Here is a 23,481-nt window from a genome sequence, read left to right as displayed (position 1 = left end):
CAGTAAATACATTATTGTGAATTGAGGGTTTTTAAATCCTACAGTGTTTATACTTGACCAGATGAAAAAAAAACATTTTAAACTGTGACATTAATAAGCCAGGCCTTGAAATGACTAATGGACATTCTGGCCCTGATGGAGCTAGTAGTAGCTTATAGAGACAGGCTCATTTCTTTGTCTGTGTTTTATCTCAGTTTGTCAGTTTTTAAAAGCATTCTTAAAAGAAAGCCCCTGGGATTTTTTGGAGAGAAAAACAACTAAATACCATGTTTATAAAATTTCTGGGACCTCTGTCTTGTTGAGGAAAGGTCATGGAAACAAATTTTTATGACCCCACAAATTACTAGATAGGTTTATTTGATTTAATCAGCATCCTTAGGGATTCTCTAATTGCATAATAAGACATTTATTGTGGAGATTATTTTTTCCTAACTGTGGTCTGGGTGACATTAAAACTGTTATTTCTTTGTCGTTTTATTCTAAATCAGCAGCTTTGAATGTTTTTTCAAACTTCCAGCTAGGAAGGATCACATTCAAAAATTTACTCCATTATACTAAAACAGACATTTTGGGAAACACAAGATTTCACTAGTGTGAGTGTGATTGAGAACACCAGAGTTGGAATGAGGAAGATGTGGGTTAAAAATCCTGCCTGAAACCGTTGCTGACTGTGTAAGCCAAAGATAGTAACTAAATTTTGCTGTACCTCAATTTCTTCAATTGTTGAACCTGATGTCTCTAAGATCCTTTCTATCTCTTAATCTACCTAGGAAAAGGATCAGTTTTTCAACTTATCACTGTCAATTTACTTCTCCATCCTTTTTAAATTGACTTCTGATCATCTCACTAATTCCCAAACTGTTCTCAAAGACTTCTAATTTTTTTTTAATGCCAAATCCTATTATCAATCTGTCTTCATTCTTCTTAACCTTCCAGTAGCTATTGGCACTTTTCACTACCCTCCCTTCATCAATATGCTATCCTCCTTTGACTTTTTTAATTATTCACTTCTGAGTCTTTTCCTTATCCATCTAAGTCTTCTTTCTGAGTCTATCATCCCATATACTATCTTTCAAAGTTTCTGTCCTGGTTATCTCTTCTTTCTTCACTTTTTCTTAATGATATCATCTTTTCCCGTGAATTCAATAATCATCTTTATCTGAGTGACACAGTGACAAGAATGCTGACTAAAATCAGAGGACTGGGATTCACCTGTGCTGGTACAAGATGTGTGAACTATAAAATGAAGATGATTTTCATGGGTTCACTTATCTTCTTCCACAAGGAAAGAAAAAAATAAAGGAGTTAAGTTTTTATTTATAGTTGTATTTTCTATATTTTCATATTTCCTTTAATTCCTTTATTTATTTCCATTTAGCAAATACTTATTAAGCATTTAATTAGGTACTTAGTTAATTAGTTATTTAGTTACTCAGATAATGAAGTAACTAAATATACATCCTTTGATACTAAAGTCTGTAGTTACTTAGATAATTTTGTTATTGTTCAGTCAAATTCAATTCTTCCTGACCCCATTTGGGTTTTTTTTTTGGCAAAGATACATAGTTTGTATAAATGATTTGCCATTTCCTTCTCTAACTCATTTTATTGATGAGAAAACTGAGGCAAACAGGTTTTTAAGTGACTTGCTCAGAATCAGTCACCTGAGGTAAGATTTGAATTCAAGAAAAATCTTCCTGACCACAGATCTGAAACCTGCCTGATCCAAATTAGATAACTAGGTACTTATTTCTTTATGTACTTATGCGCTTAAGTACTTAGGAAAATGGGTATTTAAGTACCAGTAGTAAATATGCAAAGAATTATGTATATAAGGACCTAAGGACCTGTACAAATGAATACATAAATATATGTGAAGGACATAGGCAGATAAGTTCTTCAGTACTTAAGTGTTTAGGCAACTAGCTGACAAGTAGACTGACTGCAGACCTTTGGAGTTTAGAAGACTTGGGTTCTAGTTAAATCCTCCATTTGCCTTAGTTTCCTTATTCGTAAAATGAGGATAACAATCACACCTATCTCTCAGAGTTGTTTTGAGTATCAAATTATATATTAATTATAAAATGCCTGGCTCATAGTAACACTATATGAAGGTTAGCTGCTATCATCATTCTTATTTAGGTAATTAGATAATTATGATAATTAAGTACACAGGTACTTAAATACTTAAGTATTAAGGTATATAATTAATTAGTTATTTAAATTATTACGTACCTGGATTAGGTTTTAGGTAGTTAAGCACTTAAGGACTTAGGCAATTAGCTAGATTTAAATAATTAGGTGTTTAGGTAATAAGGCACTTCAGTAATTAGATACATACATGGTTAAGTACCTAGTTATATAAGTATTAGATGAAACTGGAAACCAGTTCAAACTGTATGACACTGGTCAAATCACCTGAAAATATTTCAGACTTGCTGAAACCAGTTCAAAGTGGTTCAAACAGATTCAAACTAAATGAAAACTATTCTTTAAGTAGCACTTAATTACTTAGGTATTTAGGTAAGTATAAAATCTACTTTGATAATTAGGTACTTGGTTAATTAGATTCATTGATACTTATCTAAGGAGACCTAATACCATGATTTTTGAATCACATTGATTCACTTTGAACTGGATTGAACTGATTTGGACAGGTTTGAACTGAATTGAACCAGATAAGCTAGTTTGAATCACTTTAGAAGGAATTAAACAGTTTAACATGAACTGAATCCATTTGATGCTGCTTAGATGGATTTGAATTAGACTGAACCTGTTTGAAAGAGATTGAACCAGTACAGAACATCCTATATCATTTAAAATACAATTAAATACAACTTTTTAAATTCTGGTTTTTTAGAAAATATTATCTAATTCATATTCTTTATAAGAACAGTATGAGATGTTTTATAAAAACAATTTTTTTTCTGAAATCTAGGTAAAATATATACATAATATATCCCTCATCTTTCAGTTTAAAATTCCCATCAAAAATGTAACAGAGGCTAATCTGGCATTTTCTCTTTAATAATCAGCACTTATCTATATTTAGCTAGCTAGCTAGCTCTCTTTCTATCTCTCCATCTCTCTATCTATCTATATATGCAAATATATTTTCTAGAAAATATATATATATGAAAATATTACAAAATATTTAATTATCTAAGTAAAAATTTTGCCAGGCACTAATGTTATGCTTCTTGGACTATAGTACACAAACTTTTCTTGCCCCACCTTATCCCCTCACACTTTTTGTTTGTTTGTTTGTTTTTGAATATTGTGACCACAATTTCCCTTTCCAATGACATTGCTTCTGTTATTCCATCTGTGGCATAGTCAATGCCACACTTGTCTATCCTTTCTTCCAACATTTAAGGATGGCAGTGATGTGATTTTATCTTCTTTGAAGAAAGAAATATGGTGTAAAGCCTACAAAGGTGGGGGGTTTTTGGTCATAGAGCTGAAGATGCTTTACAAATTATCAAACCCAGTCATTCTTACCACTTTTTTGTAAATGAAGAAACTAAGACTCAGTGTGGTGAAGTAGATTTCCAGTGTTTAGTTTTGTAATCATTTTTTAATATATTTGTGAATGTCATCCCTCACTCTTGTTCTGTGAGCAACTCATTTATTTTCTCTTCTTCCCCACCAACTCCATCTCCACAATCCACCCATCTCCCAACCACCCTGGCCCATTAAATCCTTTCTTGTCAAAGATACTAGGAATGTTTTCAGTTGCTTGGAGATTAAAAAGGTCTAGTGGGTCCTAAGTTAAAAATATTGGGAAAAATATGCATTTTGGGAGTGAATATTGGCATCTTTCTCCTTTATGTTCTTCTTACTTTCCAGAAATGTCAGTTCCAGAATACTGAAGCAGTCAGAGATGGACCACTATGTTATACTATTTATTTACAGGTCCTTGTAGCCTTTTCATGTTGCTAAACAGCCAGTATACAGTCATTTTCCTAAGAAGCAGATATCTCTATAATAGAGAGCAAAGACCATCTCCGCAAAGAAAGGGATTTCTTAAACCCTTTGGATTAAACCCAAATCTCTGTCCTAGTCCAGGAACAGAACAGATATAAATTCCCTTTCCCAATCAAATCAAAGGTGATAGAACATAAGATTTTTTAAAAGTTATTTCCAATTAACAATTTTACTTTTTCAGAAATATCTGTATGTAAATAGGCTTAGATATTAAATACTAGGGGATTTTATTTTAAATTATTATAAATTATTATTAAATACTTGCATTTTTTTTGTCTTTGCTTCCTAAGAAAAGATAAGATTCTAAAATAATTTTAAATGATTTATACATGATATTCCTGGATTATTTTGAGAAAAAATGTACTCCATATCATCCTTTTCCTTTAATTCATCTCTGTTTACCAGCTCGTAGAATACAGAATTCTTAATTGCTGTTTTTTTCTGCTTTACATTTAGACTGCAGGAGAAAAAGCAGATTCTGAAGAAGCATTGATATATGAAGAGGATTTAGATGCAGGTGATGCCATTGATGGGGAACTGGAAGAAAGTACAAAAATGAAAATACTGCGTAGGTTGGCCTCATTTGCTTCTAGATTGAAAGAGTTCATTGGCAACATGATAGCTACTGCTGGAAAAGTAGTTGTGACCATATTACTTGGTTCAACAGGTTGGTACTTTCTAAAATATCTTTTTTTCAATCAAAATAGGAAGGATTAGGCAAGTAAATTCTTAACTTGGTCATAACACTTTACCACTGCTAACATTTCTAAGAGCATTTTTCCTTTGATTCTCAGAAAATAGAGATTTCCAAAACACTTTTTTGAACAAGTGTTCAGAGTAACTTTGGATTGATCACAAAAACAAACTATTGAAAAGGAGATAAGAAGGAAGAAAATGCACATTTCATTCTAAAAAATTTGGGAAAGGGATGAACTGTAGGAGAAGGAAAACATACATGTAAATTTATAAGTATTTAAATGATGAAGGGTATAGTGGTTTACTGTACATAGAAATTACACATAAGTATTAGTATTTTCAGTATTTCATGTATAATATTCAGTAGTTGTAGTTTGTAATTTGATTAATGCTTTTTCAGCTGCATATTAGTATTTTATAATTCCATTTTTACCCTTTCAGGTATGATGCTACCATCTTTGACTTCATTGGTATATTTCTTTGTATTTTTGGGACTGTGCACGTGGTGGTCCTGGTGCCGGACTTTTGACCCACTGATATTCAGCTGCCTTTGTGTTTTAATGGCCATCTTCTCTGCTGGGCACTTGATTGGACTTTATTTGTACCAGTTCCAATTTTTTCAGGAAGCAGTTCCACCTGGAGACTATTATGCAAGGTGAGTATATGATTAAAATGTAGACAAGGCTGTGTTTTGAGTTGCTAAGCCCCAAGTTTATTTATAGTTGTGGCTACTCTACCCAGCACCCCACAAAAAAGGCTATAAAATAATCCACTAAATCAAAGATAAAATATCTTAAATGTTGTGTAAGCAAGGGAAACAAATCTCAATTCAGTTCTTAAAAGTTTTTCAACCCTTAGCTGATTATAATTAATGAAGAAATACTAGATGAATCTTTCCCAACTAAATAGTCAATAGGCATTCTAAATAAGATAATGGTCCAGAAGGATAGCATAATGTTTTATGAACATGATTAAAATGAATTGATTACCTTCAGTGCTATGCACTTAAGTATTATTTATTTTTATAAAAGTGATATGAATGAGAATATTACAATGTGGATATTGCTCTCATCTTTTGTTTGTATATTACTCATTTCTCTTTTAGATATTTAATTTCTGATTTTGAAATGTATTGAAAGAATGGAGTTTCTCAGAGCCTGAACTGCTGACTTTTTTGTAACTGGAAATACCACAAAAAGAGGATATGTTTTGGGGCGGGGTGGGGGTGCTATTTATTGTTGTTTGTTTTATAGTAAAGGATCATTTGTGCCATCTAGAGGTACTTTGTTGACAAAACAGAGAAAAGGCAACAACAATGGAACATATCACAGTGTCCATGATAAATAAAAAACAAACAAATAAACAAAAATCCTTAATGCTTATCTGACTTCATTCTAATTTATTTGTCTTAAACTTTAAATTCATCACAATTAAACTAAATTTCTGTAAGAACAGATCTCTAGCAAGCTTTTAGGTTACCACTATGCAAATATTTCAGTCAGTTTCTATTTTTAATATTGATCAAAAGAAATTTAAACTAATAAATCTAACATAAAATTGCATCTGCTTGTTTTCCCACATGATAATTTATTGACATTGGAAGTATTTTTATTATCATAAGTTTTGAGAATTTCATCTGCAAGATGATAATTTATTTCTGATATGCCATAAAACCTAAATGTATCATACTATATGAATTCTAGTGTTAAAAAATAAATGTAAGCTGAAAACTAGCAAAAAACAATCAAGATAGGGGTGGAGTTTTTTTTTGTTGGTTTTTTTCTAGTTTTTTTTAACTTTAGCAGAGAATCTTAGATTTAAAAAGAACCTTATAAAATCCCTTAGTCAGAAATATCTGCATTAAACTCAATTTGGACTCAGTTGCTTACCTAATTCCTGTATATATAAATAGGAGTCAAAAAGAGATATAATTCTTTTTGAAGAAGGAATATAAATATAATAAAATAATACCCAGGTAATAGGTCAAGAAAAATCTAATACTGAACCACAAATGTTTTTTATCAAGCAGGATAGGATAGATCAGTGGCAAACATAAGAGGAAAGTCTTATTTTGTAAGATAATGTCTGTCATGGGAATTCCATTTGTAGTTTAGAAATTGGTATGAGTAAATCTGATTTAGTTGTTTAATTCTAGATGTACTACCTTGATAGCTAAGCTTCAGGAATGATTCTGCCATTAAAGGTTCAAATATAAATTAATTTTTCAAAGTCAAGGTTTGATAAGCTATTTTATTATAGAGGATATCCCAAAAATCTTAGTGCAGTTTTAAACTTTGATAATTTCAAATGTATAAAAGTTGCAAACTTACAAAATGCATTTGGAGATTTAACTATTTTAAATTTATTTGTTTTGCAAATTTTAAAGAATAAATTTTGAATTTTATTTTTATTATAGTTTTTTTTTTGGCAGCAGTTTCAGGATGGCAGTTTGTCAAACTGGTACTTGACCACCTCAGTCACATCTATTTCCATTAAGGTTTTCTTATGGGGCCATGTCAAAATTGTCCTGTATGTAATAAAACCTCAAGGCTAGAATTACAAATCATTCAGTCACTGAGAAACAACTGATGAAAGATTTTTCAAATTCTCAGAATTGACTAGGATTATGTAGAGCACAAAATAGAAGTTATATTTAATTTTTAACAAGAAATATTATTTTAAAATTTAAATAATTAACTTTCAATTTTAAAAAATTATCATATTTTTTTCATTCAATCATTTCCAACTCATCATGACCTCCTCTGAGTTTCCTTGGAGTGATTTGCAGTTTCCTCCTTAATCTTATTTTACAATTGAGGAAACTAAAACAAACAGGGTCACCTGCCTAGCAAGTGTCTGAAGTCAGATTTGAACTCAGGAACATGTATGTATCTTCCTATCTTCAGGCCCTCTATCTATATGCTATCTATTTGCCCCCTTTTAGCATTATTCTTCTGAAATTATATAAACAATATTATATTAAGACTTTGAAGACATCCTGTACTCTTTTGGATTAAGTAGAACCCTAACATAACAAGTTAAAGTGGTAGAATTTGATGTTGATGGCTCCTTTTTATTCTTTCAGTTTTCCTTTCCTCCTTTGGACAGTTCTCTTTTCTGTGTCCTGACTGACCCTGTTAAGGGTATAACTACTTTCCAAATATTTGTATTTTAAATGGGGAAACTAGGAAGTTTAAAAGACCTTGAAGATCTAATTGTCACAATCAGAAAATCATTGTCAATTGGGTTAATCTTTTGAGTGTAGTGCTCTTACCTGGTAGGTTTTCTAATCCATAATAGGTCACTTTTCAATAACACTAGCTCAACATAGATTTCAGGGACCTAGATGACATTCCCTGAAGGAGTAGTTTGTGTTTATGTGTGGGTGTATGTAAGAATGTTAAACTAATATGTATGACACAGTTGGGAACATGACTTGACTTTCAGTATAATTAAGTCTATCATGTTTTGAGATAGTTTTATGATAAGCTTTCATTAAGTTTCAAACCTTATTTTTCTTAAGTTTTTTGTGGAGTATTATTAGAAAACTAGGTCAACAATTTGAGTCTATGCTTCATGTATGGTTCTCTGTAACCAAAGTGAAACTGGAAACAGGTGATTTTTAAGATTTTAAGAACATGCCCTATTAAAAATAATTTTCTTTAATTAAGGTTGGGCTAAAACCCAGCCTTTAATTTGGTAGGCTATAGTGAAAAAGGATAAATCTGGCATCACAAAGAGTAGTCTGCTCAGTTATACTTAAATCCACCTCAGCTCAGTTTTCTCAGCTGTAAAATGAGGAGGTTTTATATGACAATTTTTTTTAGTTCCCTTCCAATTTTTAAATTCTTTTCAAGCAAATACAATGATTTTGTTTTAATCAGTGTTTACTTGTCGTATTCCTTGTAGAACTATACGCTTTACATTGAATCAAGTTAAAATTTTGCCCATGTTTTCTTCACAGCAATTCAGAAGGGATTTAGATTGATAACCTTCTATTTGCTTCTACTTTTCCTGTCAAAAAGCTCAACCTTAAGATTTGAATCTAGTTGCATAAATAGAAATGAATTTAGAATCAATTCTATCATATACATTTATGAAATTCTCCTGTGTGCTAGTAATTATAGGTACTAGTAATATAAATAGAGAATGAGAAGGGGAACAAGCATTTATTAAGGACTTATTCTTTACATTAATACCATTAGCCATGTTAGGCACTGCTAAGGGGTTTGAAAGGATTATTTTGCTTACAAACTCTGGAGGAACTTACATTCTTCTGACATACTTAAAAGATGAACTTTTTAAAGGTTAATTTAAAAGTTATATAAATATTTTGTGCTTAAGACTTTTGATTTGGGCTGAGTTTTAATGGTGAAGGGAGAAAAGCAATTTTTAAGGGAACATGTCTCCATTAAACTATAGTTACATTATTTAACATTTTAGTTTTAAATCTTTACATTGTTATTCTATATGTAATATATGTATCACATATATTATATATATTATATATAGTAACACATTATATTGGCAGAGAAATGAAACTACTTTTTGTATTATAAAAGAAAAAGGCAAAACAGCAACAACAAACTCAGGGTCTAAAACTCTCTTGGATTTCAAAAGATGCCTCTGTAGATTAAGGAGAAAAATTGAAAGGAAAAGTAGATATGATGTTTATAAACTAGGTAGAATCCTACAGTTTCTTTTTTTTTTGCAAGGCAAATGGGGTCAAGTGGCTTGCCCAAGGCCGCACAGCTAGGTAATCATTAAGTGTCTGAGACCAGATTTGAATCCAGGTACTCCTGACTCCAAGGCTGGTGCTTTATCCACTGCGCCACCTAGCCGCCCCGATCCTACAGTTTCTACAACTTAAATTTCTATCAATTAAAAGCAAGCAAGTAATCAGTAAGTATTTTTTAGCAGTTGATACCTTCCAGGTACTTTGACAGGTTCTGGGGATAAAAAAACAAAAGTGAAACAATTCCTTGCCCTCAGGGAGCTCATATTGTATGGGAGATTTATAAAATTGGTGAGGCAATGGAGGATATATATATATATATATATATATATATATATATACACATATATAAAATATTATGAATAAATTTAGTCAGGAAGGACATTACTAACTAGAAGAATCAGAAAAGGTCTTTAATTCACATCACTCCTACTGTCTTTATCTTAAAATTTACCCCATGTACACACACACACACACACACACACACACACGCACATATATATATATATGTGCGTGTGTGTGTCCATATATAAGTATATTACAGGCAGGTGGCATAGTAGATAGAGTTTCAGGCCTAGAAGACCTGAATCCTGTCTCAGACACTTTCTTGCTTAATTAACCCTATTTGCCTCAGTTTTCTCATCTGCAAAACAAACCAGAGAACAAAATTGGCAAACCAATCCAGTATCTTTGCCAAGAAAACTCCAACAAGGTCACAGAACATTAGACAAAACTGAAAACAACTAAATTTCAACAGTAAACATGTGCATATTTTTTCTCTTCACAATCCTTGAGGGCAAATCTTTACATTCCATGTCTTTATGTCTGGCATATAAAAAACCTTACAAGGTTCTTTGAATAGGGAAGTGCTTGATAAATTTTTTGTTGAATGATTGGTTAATGTCAATACCACCAGAGCTAAACCTTAAAGAGAGCAAGGGAGTGGTTTCAAGTGGTTTCAAGAAGTGGAGCTCAAGAGGGAGAACATTCCAGAGTTAGTCTTTGCCAATGCATGGAGGCAAGAAATCAAATGTCATGTGATGGCAGCATCAAATTGGTTCTGTTGGTTAATGTGTAAAATGGGTGAGGAAGGGAAGTAATGAATAAATAGCCTAGAAAATTGCAATACTTTACAAAAGACAGTGGGGGGGGGGGGAATGCAAGGTTTATGTTTTCTTCCAGTTGGTGATTTTAACTCTCAATAGTAACGGCTATGTTGAATGACTTCTAAAAACCTGCTCCTAGTTCAAAAGGAATGCACTCAATCTTGATCCATTAGACATGGCCTCATTTTCCTTTGCAGGATCCAGACTGAGAAATTGAACACACTTTTACAGTGTGGCCTGGCTTGGCCTTGCCTGGGACTGATTTGGCATGCCTGGCTTGCATTAGGGTGTTCTGAACTTGGGTAAATAGAAACACACAGAAAGATTAAATTTTAAAATCGAGATTGGCTGGCAAGAATTTCACCTGAAAGTCATCCAGTGTGGAGAGAAGAAACATACAGAATACGTATCACTTTAATTTTAAGGAATATAAACTAACCCACCAAAAAGAACACTTTAATTTATTTTATTGGAAAAAGTTAAAGGAAAAATGCCCTTTGCCTTGCAGATTGCCTTCTATCTACTAGGTATATATCTTGCATGTTCTAGTTGTTTTCATGCTTTCTCATTAAGCTATATGCTCCTTGAGGGCAAGATTCATTTTTTATTTAAATCTTCAGTAATTAGCATAATTCCCAACACATAAAAACATTTACCAAATACCTAATGACTATTTCTTTACATTTATTTCATGGAATTGATCAGTATTGTAGCCGCTGGCTACTTGAGTTTGGTTCTGCCTAAGAGGAATCATTATTCAGGAAAGCATGGGTGGAAATAAAACAAAAAATTATTAAAATGGTTACAAGTTGAAAATATGGAAGTAGCTTTTGTGATGGACTTATCATAAAGAATGTGATCCACCCATGACAGAGCTGGTGGTGTTGGAACACAGACTGAAGCACAGCTTTTTTTTTTCTTTCCTTTACTTTATTGCTCATGATGGTCTGTATTTCTTGGGGGGAGGGGGTATCCTGTTTACTCCTAAACAAGAATATTTAAGTAATGTATAAAAAAAACCCATCATTTGTACAAAAAGAAAAGAATTGTCCTTGATCACTGAAAAAAAAAAAGGTTATAAGACATAGGAAGGGAGAGGGAGGGAAAGAGATAAAGATAAAAGAACAGCCAAGCAGCCTTGGCTGGACCAAGGTGAGAGAAGAGTGCAGCCCTGAGCCAGGGTCCAACCCAGGTTTTTATGTCCTGATTCTCATCCAGAGGGCAAAAGGTGAACTCTCTTTCCCTCATACTGGACCCAGAATTAGGTAAAGGGTAAATAAAGCCTAAGGAGATCAGGATACAAATTTTACATTAAACAATGAATCAATGATACTTCAAAAATGGAGGTGGAGGGAGGGAGAGTCCTCCACCCAAGTAGCCTTTGTGATTACAATTTTTTCTGTTATAATCATAATTCTCTACTTCAAGTCAATTTACATCTCAATAGTAAGGTCTTAGTCAATTTACATTCACAGGGGTAGGTGGTGGTCAATGTACATCTCCACCCAAGCTCTACATTCACAATTCTCTTCATCTTTTTCCTGCATCAGTATGGGTGGTTTTGTTTGATTTTTCAGATTATTTATAATATATTTCATTAACAGTCCCTTTACACAAGTTAAATTAAGTATACATAACCATTAGAAAAAAATTTAACCTAAAAATTAAATAAATTTCCGTGTCTAAAAGCATTCTGTATTGATATTACTTTCAGATTTTAGAGGCAAGCACAGCATTGCCATTAAAATAAGGAGGGGAAAAAAGGAAGGAAAGAAGGATAGAAAGAAAAAAGGAAGGAAGAAAAGGAGGAAGGAAAGGAAGGAACTTAATCTTAGAGTTATAAAAAAGTAGAGCTGGAAATTACTAGAGATGATGTAATCTAACTCCATATATCAATGTTAAGTGATGCTAAAGTCTGTCCAATTAGTAGCAGAGTCAGTAATAGAATCCAATTTTGGATAAAAATGGTCAGTTGTTGTGGACCTGACACTACCCAGTAATTAATGAAAATAATTGCCCTGGGAAGAGAATACTTTCTATTCATAACAAAGAAAACTTATTTAAATATTTCCTCTCAACTTTACAAAGCAAATTAAAATAAAGAAAATATTCCTTTCCCTTTTGAAAGTCTCACAAATGAAAAGTTATTCAGGTGTTTTTTGGTAGCTCTGCTAAAATTCTTTAGAGCTTTTTAAGATTGAATTCCATGACAGATTATGATTGTTATTTCCCTTCAATTATCTTTACTTTTATTTATTGGAATTGAATGCTTGGTAGAGAGACAGGGAGACAGTCAAAGACATTTCCCTAATTAGTTCAAGATCCCCACAGTTTGCAACATTGTTGGATATACATCTTTTTGTGTCTCTGTATCTTGCAAAATATAAGACAGTCTGAAGAGCTGCAAGTCTTTTTGTTACAACTTTTTTTTAAATGTTCAAATTTTCACTATATTTTAACTTTTTTGTTTAAATGCTTCTAAGATATATCTTTCATTAAATCATTTTTGCATCAGACTTGCTTCCAACCATTCTGATAAAAATCTCACTTGATTTTCTTTGTCTATTCCTCTTAATGCTTTTGCTATATCTATGCTTATAATTGTCAAAAAAAATCTGTTATTATAGAGCTTCAATCCCTAGGTGTGCTTACTATCTATCTATCTATCTATCTATCTATCTATATACACACACATATATATGTATATATATAATATATACATTTGTGTCATGTAGATGTCATATATACATAAAGAAAACAAGAGGATATTTTCTACAGAGGTATATGAATTAAGTGGGACAGTGTAAAATAGTTAAATTTATTGATGTGTAATAAATTGTACAACTTTTTATATCTTTAAAAACTGAATAGGAATGTATTCTTTTAATATAATCATTTATTTTATATAATTTGTCATTAATTTCACAAGATTTTGGGATATATTCTTTGATTCTTCATCCTGAAACCATATTTTTATCATAATGATTTTAAATTTGTCTTTTTATAAGACTAGTCTTGATAATGACTCATAGGTTTGCATTAGGGACTTAAGTCAAATGAGTTTGTTTCCATCTCTAGGATAAATTACCCACCTTTTCATAATGTGGTTCAAAGTCATGGTGTTGCCAAGGAGAATTAGTGTTGCTGATAAAATATAGAGATCAAGGAGTACTGAAAAACGAAGGAACTCACATGTTCCCTGGGATTTTAAAACTACTCGGGATTTATTACAAATTCTTACAAAGTATATAAGTTAGAACTCCTAAAAAGCAGTAAGCAGTTTGAGGACAGGCTAGGTAAAGAGAGAGAGAGCAGCCATGAAGGATGGTTTAGTCCAGCCACATGACATGGGACTCCAGAGGCCTAAGTTTGGGGAGCATGTGGCCTAAGAAAGAGAGTTTGAGAAAGCCATCCTGCAGGGTGGAAGATAAAGTCAAGAAGCAAAAAGAGGCCATGCCTCTACTTAAATACACTTCTCTAGTGTATTGGACAAAGGGTGGCACTTGGGGAGTGGTCTAGCACTTGGCCCAGGTATCCTCCAATGGTTTTCCTGTCCCAAGGTGCCTGACCTCTAAGTTCAACATGTCATTTTCTGTCACACCAGCATCAATAGACAAAGTCAGGCAACTGGGAACTGAAAGCTGGGTGAAGGTAGAAGGGGGATACAAACAAGAGTCAGTTTACATCTCAGGAACAAATAGCCTTCCACAATTAACAAAATTTAATAGCATAAAAGATTGCAGAATTTGTTTCTAATTATAAATTTCCTATATTCACAATTCTCTGTATCAATAGAGTATTATTCTGTCTCTAGTAGGAAATTTTCTAATTTGGAGCAATTGTACTTCTCAATAAACATATCACTGCATTTTTCAGAGTTTGTCTTCAACAAAGGGTAAGAACTTCCAGTCTTTCTGAAAGTAAAAAAAAAAAATTCCCCAAACTTTGGAACATTTCTTTTAATTTATAGACTATTAAAGTTACTCAAACCTTACAGTATTAATGTTATTTGTTATTTGTTAATTAATAAGTGAATTTCAGTAGTAAATTTCCCTCTTTAGCACTCTAGTCTTTCTTTTGTTTTGCTTGAGTCACATTTTTTTCTTCATGACATTTTTTATGTTCAAAAAACCTGTGCAATGCAATAGAGGGATTAAAAGCAAACCTTCAAGTTTTCAAGTTCCTCCAAAGGTCTTTGCGGGGTTTTATGAGGATTAATTAGGTTATGCTGAAATGATAGTTAGTGCTTGGCATTGTTTTTTGTTTGTTTCTGACAGCACTTTCTTTTACATTTTGATGGAGGGGATCCCGTTTCAATGATGGGCTTTAATGATCCTTGAGAACACTTGTATTTCCCATAGGATCAGCCTCTGATACATCTCTAACAGTTATTGAAGTGTACCTTTTTAAGAACTAGATTGTTTGTTTCCTTGGAGTAATGTCCAATGTTTAAAGCCACAGAATAAAAACACATCAAAAGAGACCAAGGAAATATTAAAGTACTGCATGAAATCTATCATTCAACTGACAGAGAAGGAACTAAAGATAGAAAAACCAACTCGACCTAATTTATCTTGTCAATATCCAAAGTTCTGAGTCAGTCAAGTATACATAATATGACCATTTTAGTCACAAAATGAAATCATGTAAAAATATTTCTTGGCTCAAGTAATTTGAATACATCTTAGTTCTTAATTCATGTGTACAAGGACAAATTCACTTAAAATAAGACCAAACTCATAAAGACATACTATGAAGTCACTAGAGAGTATGGGCACTGAAGGTTCTTTGCCCTTTTGTCTCAGGTAGTTGCTAGTTATTTATGTCTAACACAAATGTAAATTCAATCTAGCAACTTGTGAGAAGAGATAGCCACAAGGTCTTGAAGGATATTTCTCTCCCCTTCTACTTATCACAGAGTATGAAAGATTTTCAAGAGGGATGGAAGAAAATAATCTAAGAAGGAAAAATAAGAGACCAAAAGAGAACAGAATATAAATACCATATCAAGGGATATAGAAACAATAACAGATACAGGGACTTCTTATTTTAGAACTAGATGTAACCCTAGCCTAAGAATTTAGGAAACAATGGTCCAGAGAGGTATTAAATGACTTGTCATTACCAAGTTTGAGACTAGAATCGGGGTTTCCTGATAACCAGCCCATAGTTCTTTATATTTCTTTTTTATCTTCCTTCTGAATACTGTGCACTTAATACGTGGTAAAGAATAAGGATTTTTTTAGAAGCATGTGGCATTTGATCTCCTTAATAATAATATGTCAAACCCAAAGAGTTTTAATCCTGTGTCAAATAGTACATGTAATTAATATAACAAAACACAGAAGTAAAATCATTTGGGGGAATAATTTGTCACATTTCTTTAATCTAATATTGTACTTTGCATTTAAGGAGGGGATTTTATTTTTTTCCAAAACTGTTAGTTCAGGAACAAGTGTCAATAAAAATAAAGTTGAGGGGGTGGCTAGGTGGCTAGTGGATAAAGCACCAGCCTTGGAGTCAAGAGTACTGGGTTCAAATCTGGTCTCAGACACTTAATAATTACCTAGCTGTGTGGCCTTGGGCAAGCCACTTGACCCCATTTGCCTTGCAAAAACTTAAAAAAAGAAAGAAAAGAAGGAAAAAAATAAAGTTGATTCTGTTACAAGTAACATAAACATAATTGCTTGCCTAATTATATCAAGTAATGACAATAAGTAAATGGCAACCCCTTTTTTGTTTGACTTATTTTTAATCATTTGCTTGTTTTTATCTACTTAAGACATTTCATAAAATCCATTTGAACTTCTGGTTTAGAAATCAAGCATTTCTTACCTGAGAGGCTATATGTCCTTTCTTTTCCCATTTATCATTCTTTCACATTCCCATAGTTTGAATGCTTAAGTGTTTTTTGTTTTTTTCTTTTTATTTGTTTGTTTTTAGGTTTTTTGCAAGGCAATGGGGTCAAGTGGCTTGCCCAAGGCCACACAGCTAGGTAATTATTAAATGTCTGAGACCAGATTTGAACACAGGTACTCCTGACTCCAGGGCCGGTGCCCTATCCACTGTGCCACCTAGCTGCCCCTCAGTATTTTTTGTCAGTGTATGAGTTAAAAACAAGTCTGGCCCCACAGAATGTGAGAGACATGGTATAACTAGGTAGTACAGTGAACAGAGCACTGGCCTTGAAGTCAGGAGAACAGGAGTTATCTAGCCTCAGACACAACACTTACTAGCTGTGAGACCTTGGGCAAATCACTAGCATTCAGGACCATCTCCAGTCATCTGAATTCATATCTGATCATTGAACTCAGATGGTTCTGGAGCAGAAAGTGAAGCTGGTGACTTAGCACACCCTCATTCAAATCTAATTCATGTGCTTGTCATGGAATCACCTCCCTGATGTCATGGTCTTCTTTGAGAACTAGGGACAAGCATCATCATTATACTATATGCCTCATTCTCTTCCCCCTCCCCACCCCACCCCCACCCCCCAAAGTAGTAAGTGGATCTGGGGGGAAATTTTGTGACTATTGCAAATTCCAATCATGGAAATGAAGTGTGAAATTCTTCAAATGTTCTTTAATGTAATAAATGATTCCAAAATGTGTGGGGGAGATGGTAGGTCTGTTTTATATGGATACTGCATAATCTATTTTCTTACATGTGTCATAATCATTTTTCTTTGTAAATTTACCACAAACTCCTTCTGATACCTTCCCTTTTAAATAGGAAATGGTACTTAGGATTGCCCAACCTACTAGATTTGCCATGAAATTTAGGGGAAGAGAGGAAGAACAGTTGGTTCCATATGACAAGATCACAGTTTATGTCATACAATTGAATTCAAATGAGACCTTACAGAAAAATTCTTTTCAGAAAGCTATTTAACTACTAAATTTGTGATCTGAAAGTTTGGTCTCATGTAAATAACTTTGGAATCCTTAGGCATACTCTAAATTTCAGAAGAGAGAAGTCAAATCTTATTAGTTTTCCAGCACAATTTGGCAAATTTATGAACTGCTTTAGGAATAAAAATAATGAAATTTATTGACTAATGACTATGATTCATTAGTTGTAATCCATTGCACATTTCAAAAGGCTAATGCCAAAAGTGAAGTAGTGATGACAAACCTTACTTTTTTCTCTTCATTTGAGACCAGTTCTCATGAAAAAATTTAGCCTCTTCCACTTCTCAAATGGCACCCTAATAAAATCTAATGCACCTAGAAGTACTGTGACATCTTTGTTTAGTCTAGGGACAGGGAAAAGTGTCTGGCAATGCATTGCTAGTGACTAGCTAAGGTATCCTCATGTGATAGCTTACTTAGTAGGTGATTCAATTACAACTCATGCCCCATCAATGTGATTTTCAATACAACAATGATTTTTAAATAACAAAAAAGTATCTCATCTGATTCCTAAAGCAACCAAAACATTTTAAATAAAAGGTAATCAGTTGTAAGACTATCATATTATTACTGAGAAGTAAAGTGAGACTTTTATTTTTATTGGCAAGGTTTTTTATAAAGTTTGCTTAAGCTTGGTTTGATAAATTCACTTTTTTATTCATTGGTAAGGTGTCAGTAATTGAGGGGTGAGGGGAGCAGAGTTCAGATAATTGATTTTGCCATAGGAAGAATAAAACATTCCAAACCTGATTTCTTTGTATTCATGTGCATTCATATAATTAGTCACATTCATCCCAAGTCATTATTCTAACAGTCTTCCAACTCTCCTAGACTCTCTCTAGCTCTCTAAGTCTGTGTTTACACAATGCTGAGCATTTAAATGATGGGGGGGGGGAAGTGGGCACATATCTAGTATTTTGTCTAAGGAATCTCAAAATATCTGAATGAGTAGAATTATTTTAGGAAAATTATAAAATTATAAATTATATTTCTTTAATTATAACATTTATTATTTAATTTAATTATTATGCTTTATAGTTTATAAGAAATTACAGTTTTGATTTGAAATAATGGTCATTTCTATATGATCTTTAGTGAGGAAAACATCTTTATGTTTGCATAAAGAAGTTTTAGAAAGAATGCATGAACCTAAATTCAACTCTTGAATTCTTAAAGAGAAACTTGGGACTAAACTCAGCATTTATTAAACTACTCTCTTTACTTCTTTATATTTTTGTGCATTGTGTATATACTCTGAATTGACTTTTCTGTACACATTTTATATTCTTTTTTAGTACAATATAAGCTTCTTGTACACAGGGACTATTTTGTTTTGTCTTTGCATCCCCAGAGGCCTATGGTAGTACTGAGCAATTAGTATTTTAATAAATGCTTGGTGATCTTGAACTGAACCAAAATGATTGTTTGAGCTTCTACGCACTTTGGAGACTTACTGCTAAATTTGATAATTTTTTTTTAATCTTTCCCTCCCAGATTTCCTACACAATGACACAAGCTCTAAGTTATTCTCATTCACCATCAAGAAACTTTATTTGACAAATTTTTTTCTTCAAAAAGAGGGGAACTTGTTCTATCAGCTGAGGAACTGGAGGTTATAATTGAGAAGTTTTACCAATACTTCTAATTAGAACAGTTTCACGAGTTGCTCACTCTTATGTGGAAAAAAAATTTAGATATCATATTGATATTTTCTTCAAATATATTTAGATTATTCTATAATTGAGAGATAAGGTTTTTAGAAATAGACTTTATGAATTGTTGTAATGTTCTTTGGGGGGGGGGTAATAAGCTGTAGGGTTGCAGCTACATTGCCTCAATCTGTTATATCACATATTACTGTGAGAAAAGTATTAGATATTTTTTGTGTGATTTAAATGAATAATTTTAAGAAAAATCCAAAAGATTCTAAATGAGGCCAGGCATCAACTAAGGAGGCAGCTATGATATTATATATTATCACTTGACTTTATAATCAGAAAACCTTGCTCTATTTTCAGCTCTACCATTTGCATCAACTTGACAGTGGTCAAATCACATTCAAAGCACTTATAACTTCATTGTTGTTGCTAAGTTATTTCTTTTTGCAACTCATTTTAAAATGAGAAAACTGAGGCAAGAAAGGGTAAGTGATTTGCCCAGGGTCGGTGTCTGAGGCCAGATTTGATTTTATCCAGTGGACACCATAGCTTCTCTTCAATCTCATAGGATCCCAGATTTAGTGCTATAAGGGAACATAAAAGTCGGCTAGACTAGACTCCTCATTTTATAGATGAAGAAACTGAGGCCCAAGAAGCTAAGCAATTTGTCCAAAATCAGAGTTGGGATTTAAACCCAGGTTCTCTGCCTTCCAAGATGTTTTTCATTCCCTTGTACCCTGCTTAATCTTTGAGTCTTTTCCCTCATTTACAAAATGAGATTATGCTAGATGATCTATTTATAATATCTCTTTTAGTTCTAAAATCTTATGATCTTATGATAAAATTGGAAATTGCATTTAATGGTAAATAGAAATCTCTCTAAAGTAACATGAAAAATGCTCCAAATCATTATTCATTAGAGAAATGCAAATAGGGGTGGTTAGGTGGTGCAGTGGATAGAGCATTGGCCTTGGAGTCAGGAGTACCTGGGTTCAAATCCGGTCTCAGACACTTAATAATTACCTAGCTGTGTGGCCTTGGGCAAGCCACTTAACCACATTGCCTTGAAAAATCTAAAAAAAAGAGAGAGAGAGAGAGAGAAAGAGAGAGAGAGAGAGAGAGAGATGCAAATAAAACCTCTCAACTATCAGATTGACTTAAATGACAAAAAAGGGAAATGATCAATGTTGGAGAGGATATGGGAAAACTATGGCATTGATGCATTGTTGGTGGAGTTGTGAACTGATCCAACCTTTCTGGAGAGCAATTTGGAACTATATCCAAAGGGTAATATACTGTGCATACCTTTTGATCCAACAATACCACTAAAGGTTCTATATCCCAAAGAGATCAAAAAAGAGAAAAAAGACTCACATGTACAAAAATATTTATAGCATCACTTATTGTAGTGACAAAGATTTGGAAATTGAAGGAATGTCCATCAATTAGGGAATAGCTAAACAAATTATGATTTATGGATGTGATGAAGCATTATTGTTCTGTAAGATATCATGAGCAGCAAGAAAAACCTGGAAAGATTTGCATGAACTAATGCTCATTGAAGTGACTAGAACCAGGAGAACTCTATACACATCAATAAGAACATTCAGAGATTATCAATTATGATGGATGCAGCTCCTCAGAGTTCATTCAGTGATCAAGGACTATCCTGAGAGACATATCCAGAAAAAAAATATGGATCCTGAATCCAAAGCAAAGTATACTATGGCCATTTTTTTTAAAAAACTTCTTTTATATTGTTTCTTTCTTTCTCATGTTTTCCCTCATAGTTCTTATTCTTCTTTCACAAAGTGATTAATATGGAAATATGTTAAACAAAATTATACATGAACAACCTATATCAGATGTGCAGTCATGGAGAGTGGGGAGGAAAGAGGAGGTGGTAAGAAAATGCAGAACTCCAAAACTTGCAAAAGGATGAATGTTGAAAACTATCTTTACAATTAATTGGAAAAATTAAACAAATTAAAAAACAAAAAAGGAAATGGAAGCATGTATAGAATTATTTTACATGTATATACCTTTTTGTGTCTAATGGTTGCCATCTGTGAGGAGACGAAAAAGAAATTTACATGATAATTTTGTTGTATTTTTGAATGGAGTAGCAAATTGTGCATAAGTAGATTTGCAATTTCATGTGCAGTCATCTTTTGTATTATACTATGTTATGGAAATGCTTGTTTTATTTATTTTTTAAAAAATTAAGAAAAGCAATAGTAAAATACAAGAAGAAGACGTAGGAATCCAAAAGCTATGACACTGAGAGCCAGGCTACTAGATGTGCGATGACACATGAGAGAAAAAAATGAAAAAGAATTATTTTTAAGCAAAAAATAAATTTTATTCTTTGTGTGGAGGAAAAAAATAGAAAAACATGATTCACAAATTTTGTATCTTCTCCCAGGTCCAAGAGAGACTTGGTCATGCAACTTGGGAAGAGTTCTGGGGTCTTGGTTCAATTTAAAAGGTTTCAGGCATATTTGATATAAATAAAAGTACAGTGTAGCTTGGAAAGATTCCCACACAAACAGAGAAATACCATCTATCTTTGCGGGGGCATCATGCCGTGTGTGTGTGTGTGTGTGTGTGTGTGTGTGTGTGTGCACGCAGTGGACATGTACATGCATGTACAAATTTCTAAGTCATCAAAATTTCAGGTTCCTTTTTGAGATGGCACATCAAATTACAAAACAGATTTTAGGCATTAATTAAAAGAGATAACTAAAAGTTTTCATCTGGAGTTGCACATCACTCTGTAGACTTCCATATTTCTCTTTAATGGTTACATAAAAGCATGTAGCTATGAGAAGGCATGGTTGGTTGTCTTCTTTCACATCAGTCACATGGGATTTAGTAATAACCCTAAAACTTTCCTGGCTTCTATTATAATTTATTATGAACCACTACTCTATGAATTTTTCTAAAATCTTCTCAAAACCGTATATTTTGTAATCTAACTACTTACGTATTCTCCTCACTATGTAAAATTGACACAGTAGGATACACTGAATGAGTTTTGAAATCTGCAGGTCACCTAACCTGTCTGCCTCCGTTCTTTCTTCTTCAGAACTAGGAGGTTAGACTTGACCACCTGGAGGAAGCTTTTTAACTCTGAGTCTATGACCCTATGAATAGTGTACTTTATTTTCTTTACCTAAAACTACTTTTCTCAAATTATTTTTGAATTTAATGAATCAGTCCACACTCCTTACTATAAACTTGGTTTAGTAGATTTTGGTCATAAATATCTCTTATCCAACTTATTTTTCCTCATTTCATACTGTATTTTAATATATTGTCTTATGGAAGCATCTCTTTGCCCATGACCATCCTGGTCCTTATTTTCTTGTTTTTTTTCTGCTCTGTTTCCAAAAGCCTTTATGAATATTCCTGGCATCCTTTTTGACAGGATCATTACATTGAGCCCATATTTGCAGACAGTTGATTATCCCTTTCTGAGGTTATAACAGATGGGTCTGTAAAAATTATAACAGATATAACAGGTCTGTAAAAATTTTATAAATATGATTTAGATTGATAATTTTTTCCCAATTGTATTTATTGTGGAATTCTTTCTATTATAATAACTGGAGTTCCCTTGATCACTCCATTTCCATGGTTAATTTGATATGGAGTTAAAATAAAACTAACAATAAAAAACCAGCAAAATAATAAATCATGTCCTCATTGTAATGTTTTCCAATATCCTATGTGTAAATATAGTGAAATTTGTACAATCTAATCTGGTGAGTCAGTTCCAGGAGTCTTTATATTTGCTATTTTTTTACCAACATCCTTATAAGACTTTGCTATAGCTTTGCTATTGTCTGAAAACTTGGAGATTTCAGGGGAATTTCTTCTTCCATAGTAAAATATCTTCAAGATTAGCTGAGTCAGTGTTCCCTGAAGAACTTCACTGTTGATACTTCTTTATTCAGGGATGAGCTTATTTATTCCTATCCTTTGTGTCCAATCTCTAATTCATTTCTCAATCAATAACTAAAGATTCTTTCCCCATTCCATTGTGGTTCAGTTATTAAATAGCCTCTGGTGTGAAACTTATAAAATGTTTTCTGGTTGTATAAATAAAATATGAGAGGCAGTATTGTTGCATGGGATTGAAATTAACTCACAGTTTGGAACACTGGGGTTCAAGTTCCTGCTTTTTGCAATCCTGTGAAAGCGTCTTAAGCTCTCAATTGTTGAGTTCTTTCAGTTATGTCTGATTCTTCATGACATCATTTGGAGTTTTCTTGACAAAGATACTGAAATGGTCTGCCACAAACCTACTAATACTGTCATAAATATACCACAAATGACTTAACATCTTATATCTCAGTTTCTTCATCTGTAATTCTTCATCTGAT

General features: G+C 32.9%; 1 protein-coding gene across 4 annotated transcripts in view; it reads left to right on the top strand.

Moving 5' to 3' along the window:
- PIEZO2 (piezo type mechanosensitive ion channel component 2) overlaps positions 1–23,481 on the top strand; it is a 532,098-nt gene that overhangs the window by 337,213 nt on the left and 171,404 nt on the right. For all 4 annotated transcript variants that reach the window (XM_074205559.1, XM_074205560.1, XM_074205561.1 and 1 more), the window contains exons 6-7: positions 4,444–4,654; positions 5,125–5,338. In XM_074205559.1, coding sequence (XP_074061660.1) covers positions 4,444–4,654; positions 5,125–5,338 — 425 coding nt within the window. The remainder of the gene's footprint in view (positions 1–4,443; positions 4,655–5,124; positions 5,339–23,481) is intronic.

The sequence above is a fragment of the Macrotis lagotis genome, chromosome X, assembly GCF_037893015.1.
Source record: "Macrotis lagotis isolate mMagLag1 chromosome X, bilby.v1.9.chrom.fasta, whole genome shotgun sequence".
In the NCBI taxonomy this organism is placed as follows: domain Eukaryota; kingdom Metazoa; phylum Chordata; class Mammalia; order Peramelemorphia; family Peramelidae; genus Macrotis; species Macrotis lagotis.
The sequence above is the reverse complement of the archived record's forward strand: the minus strand, read 5'-3'. Positions and strand labels throughout refer to the sequence as shown.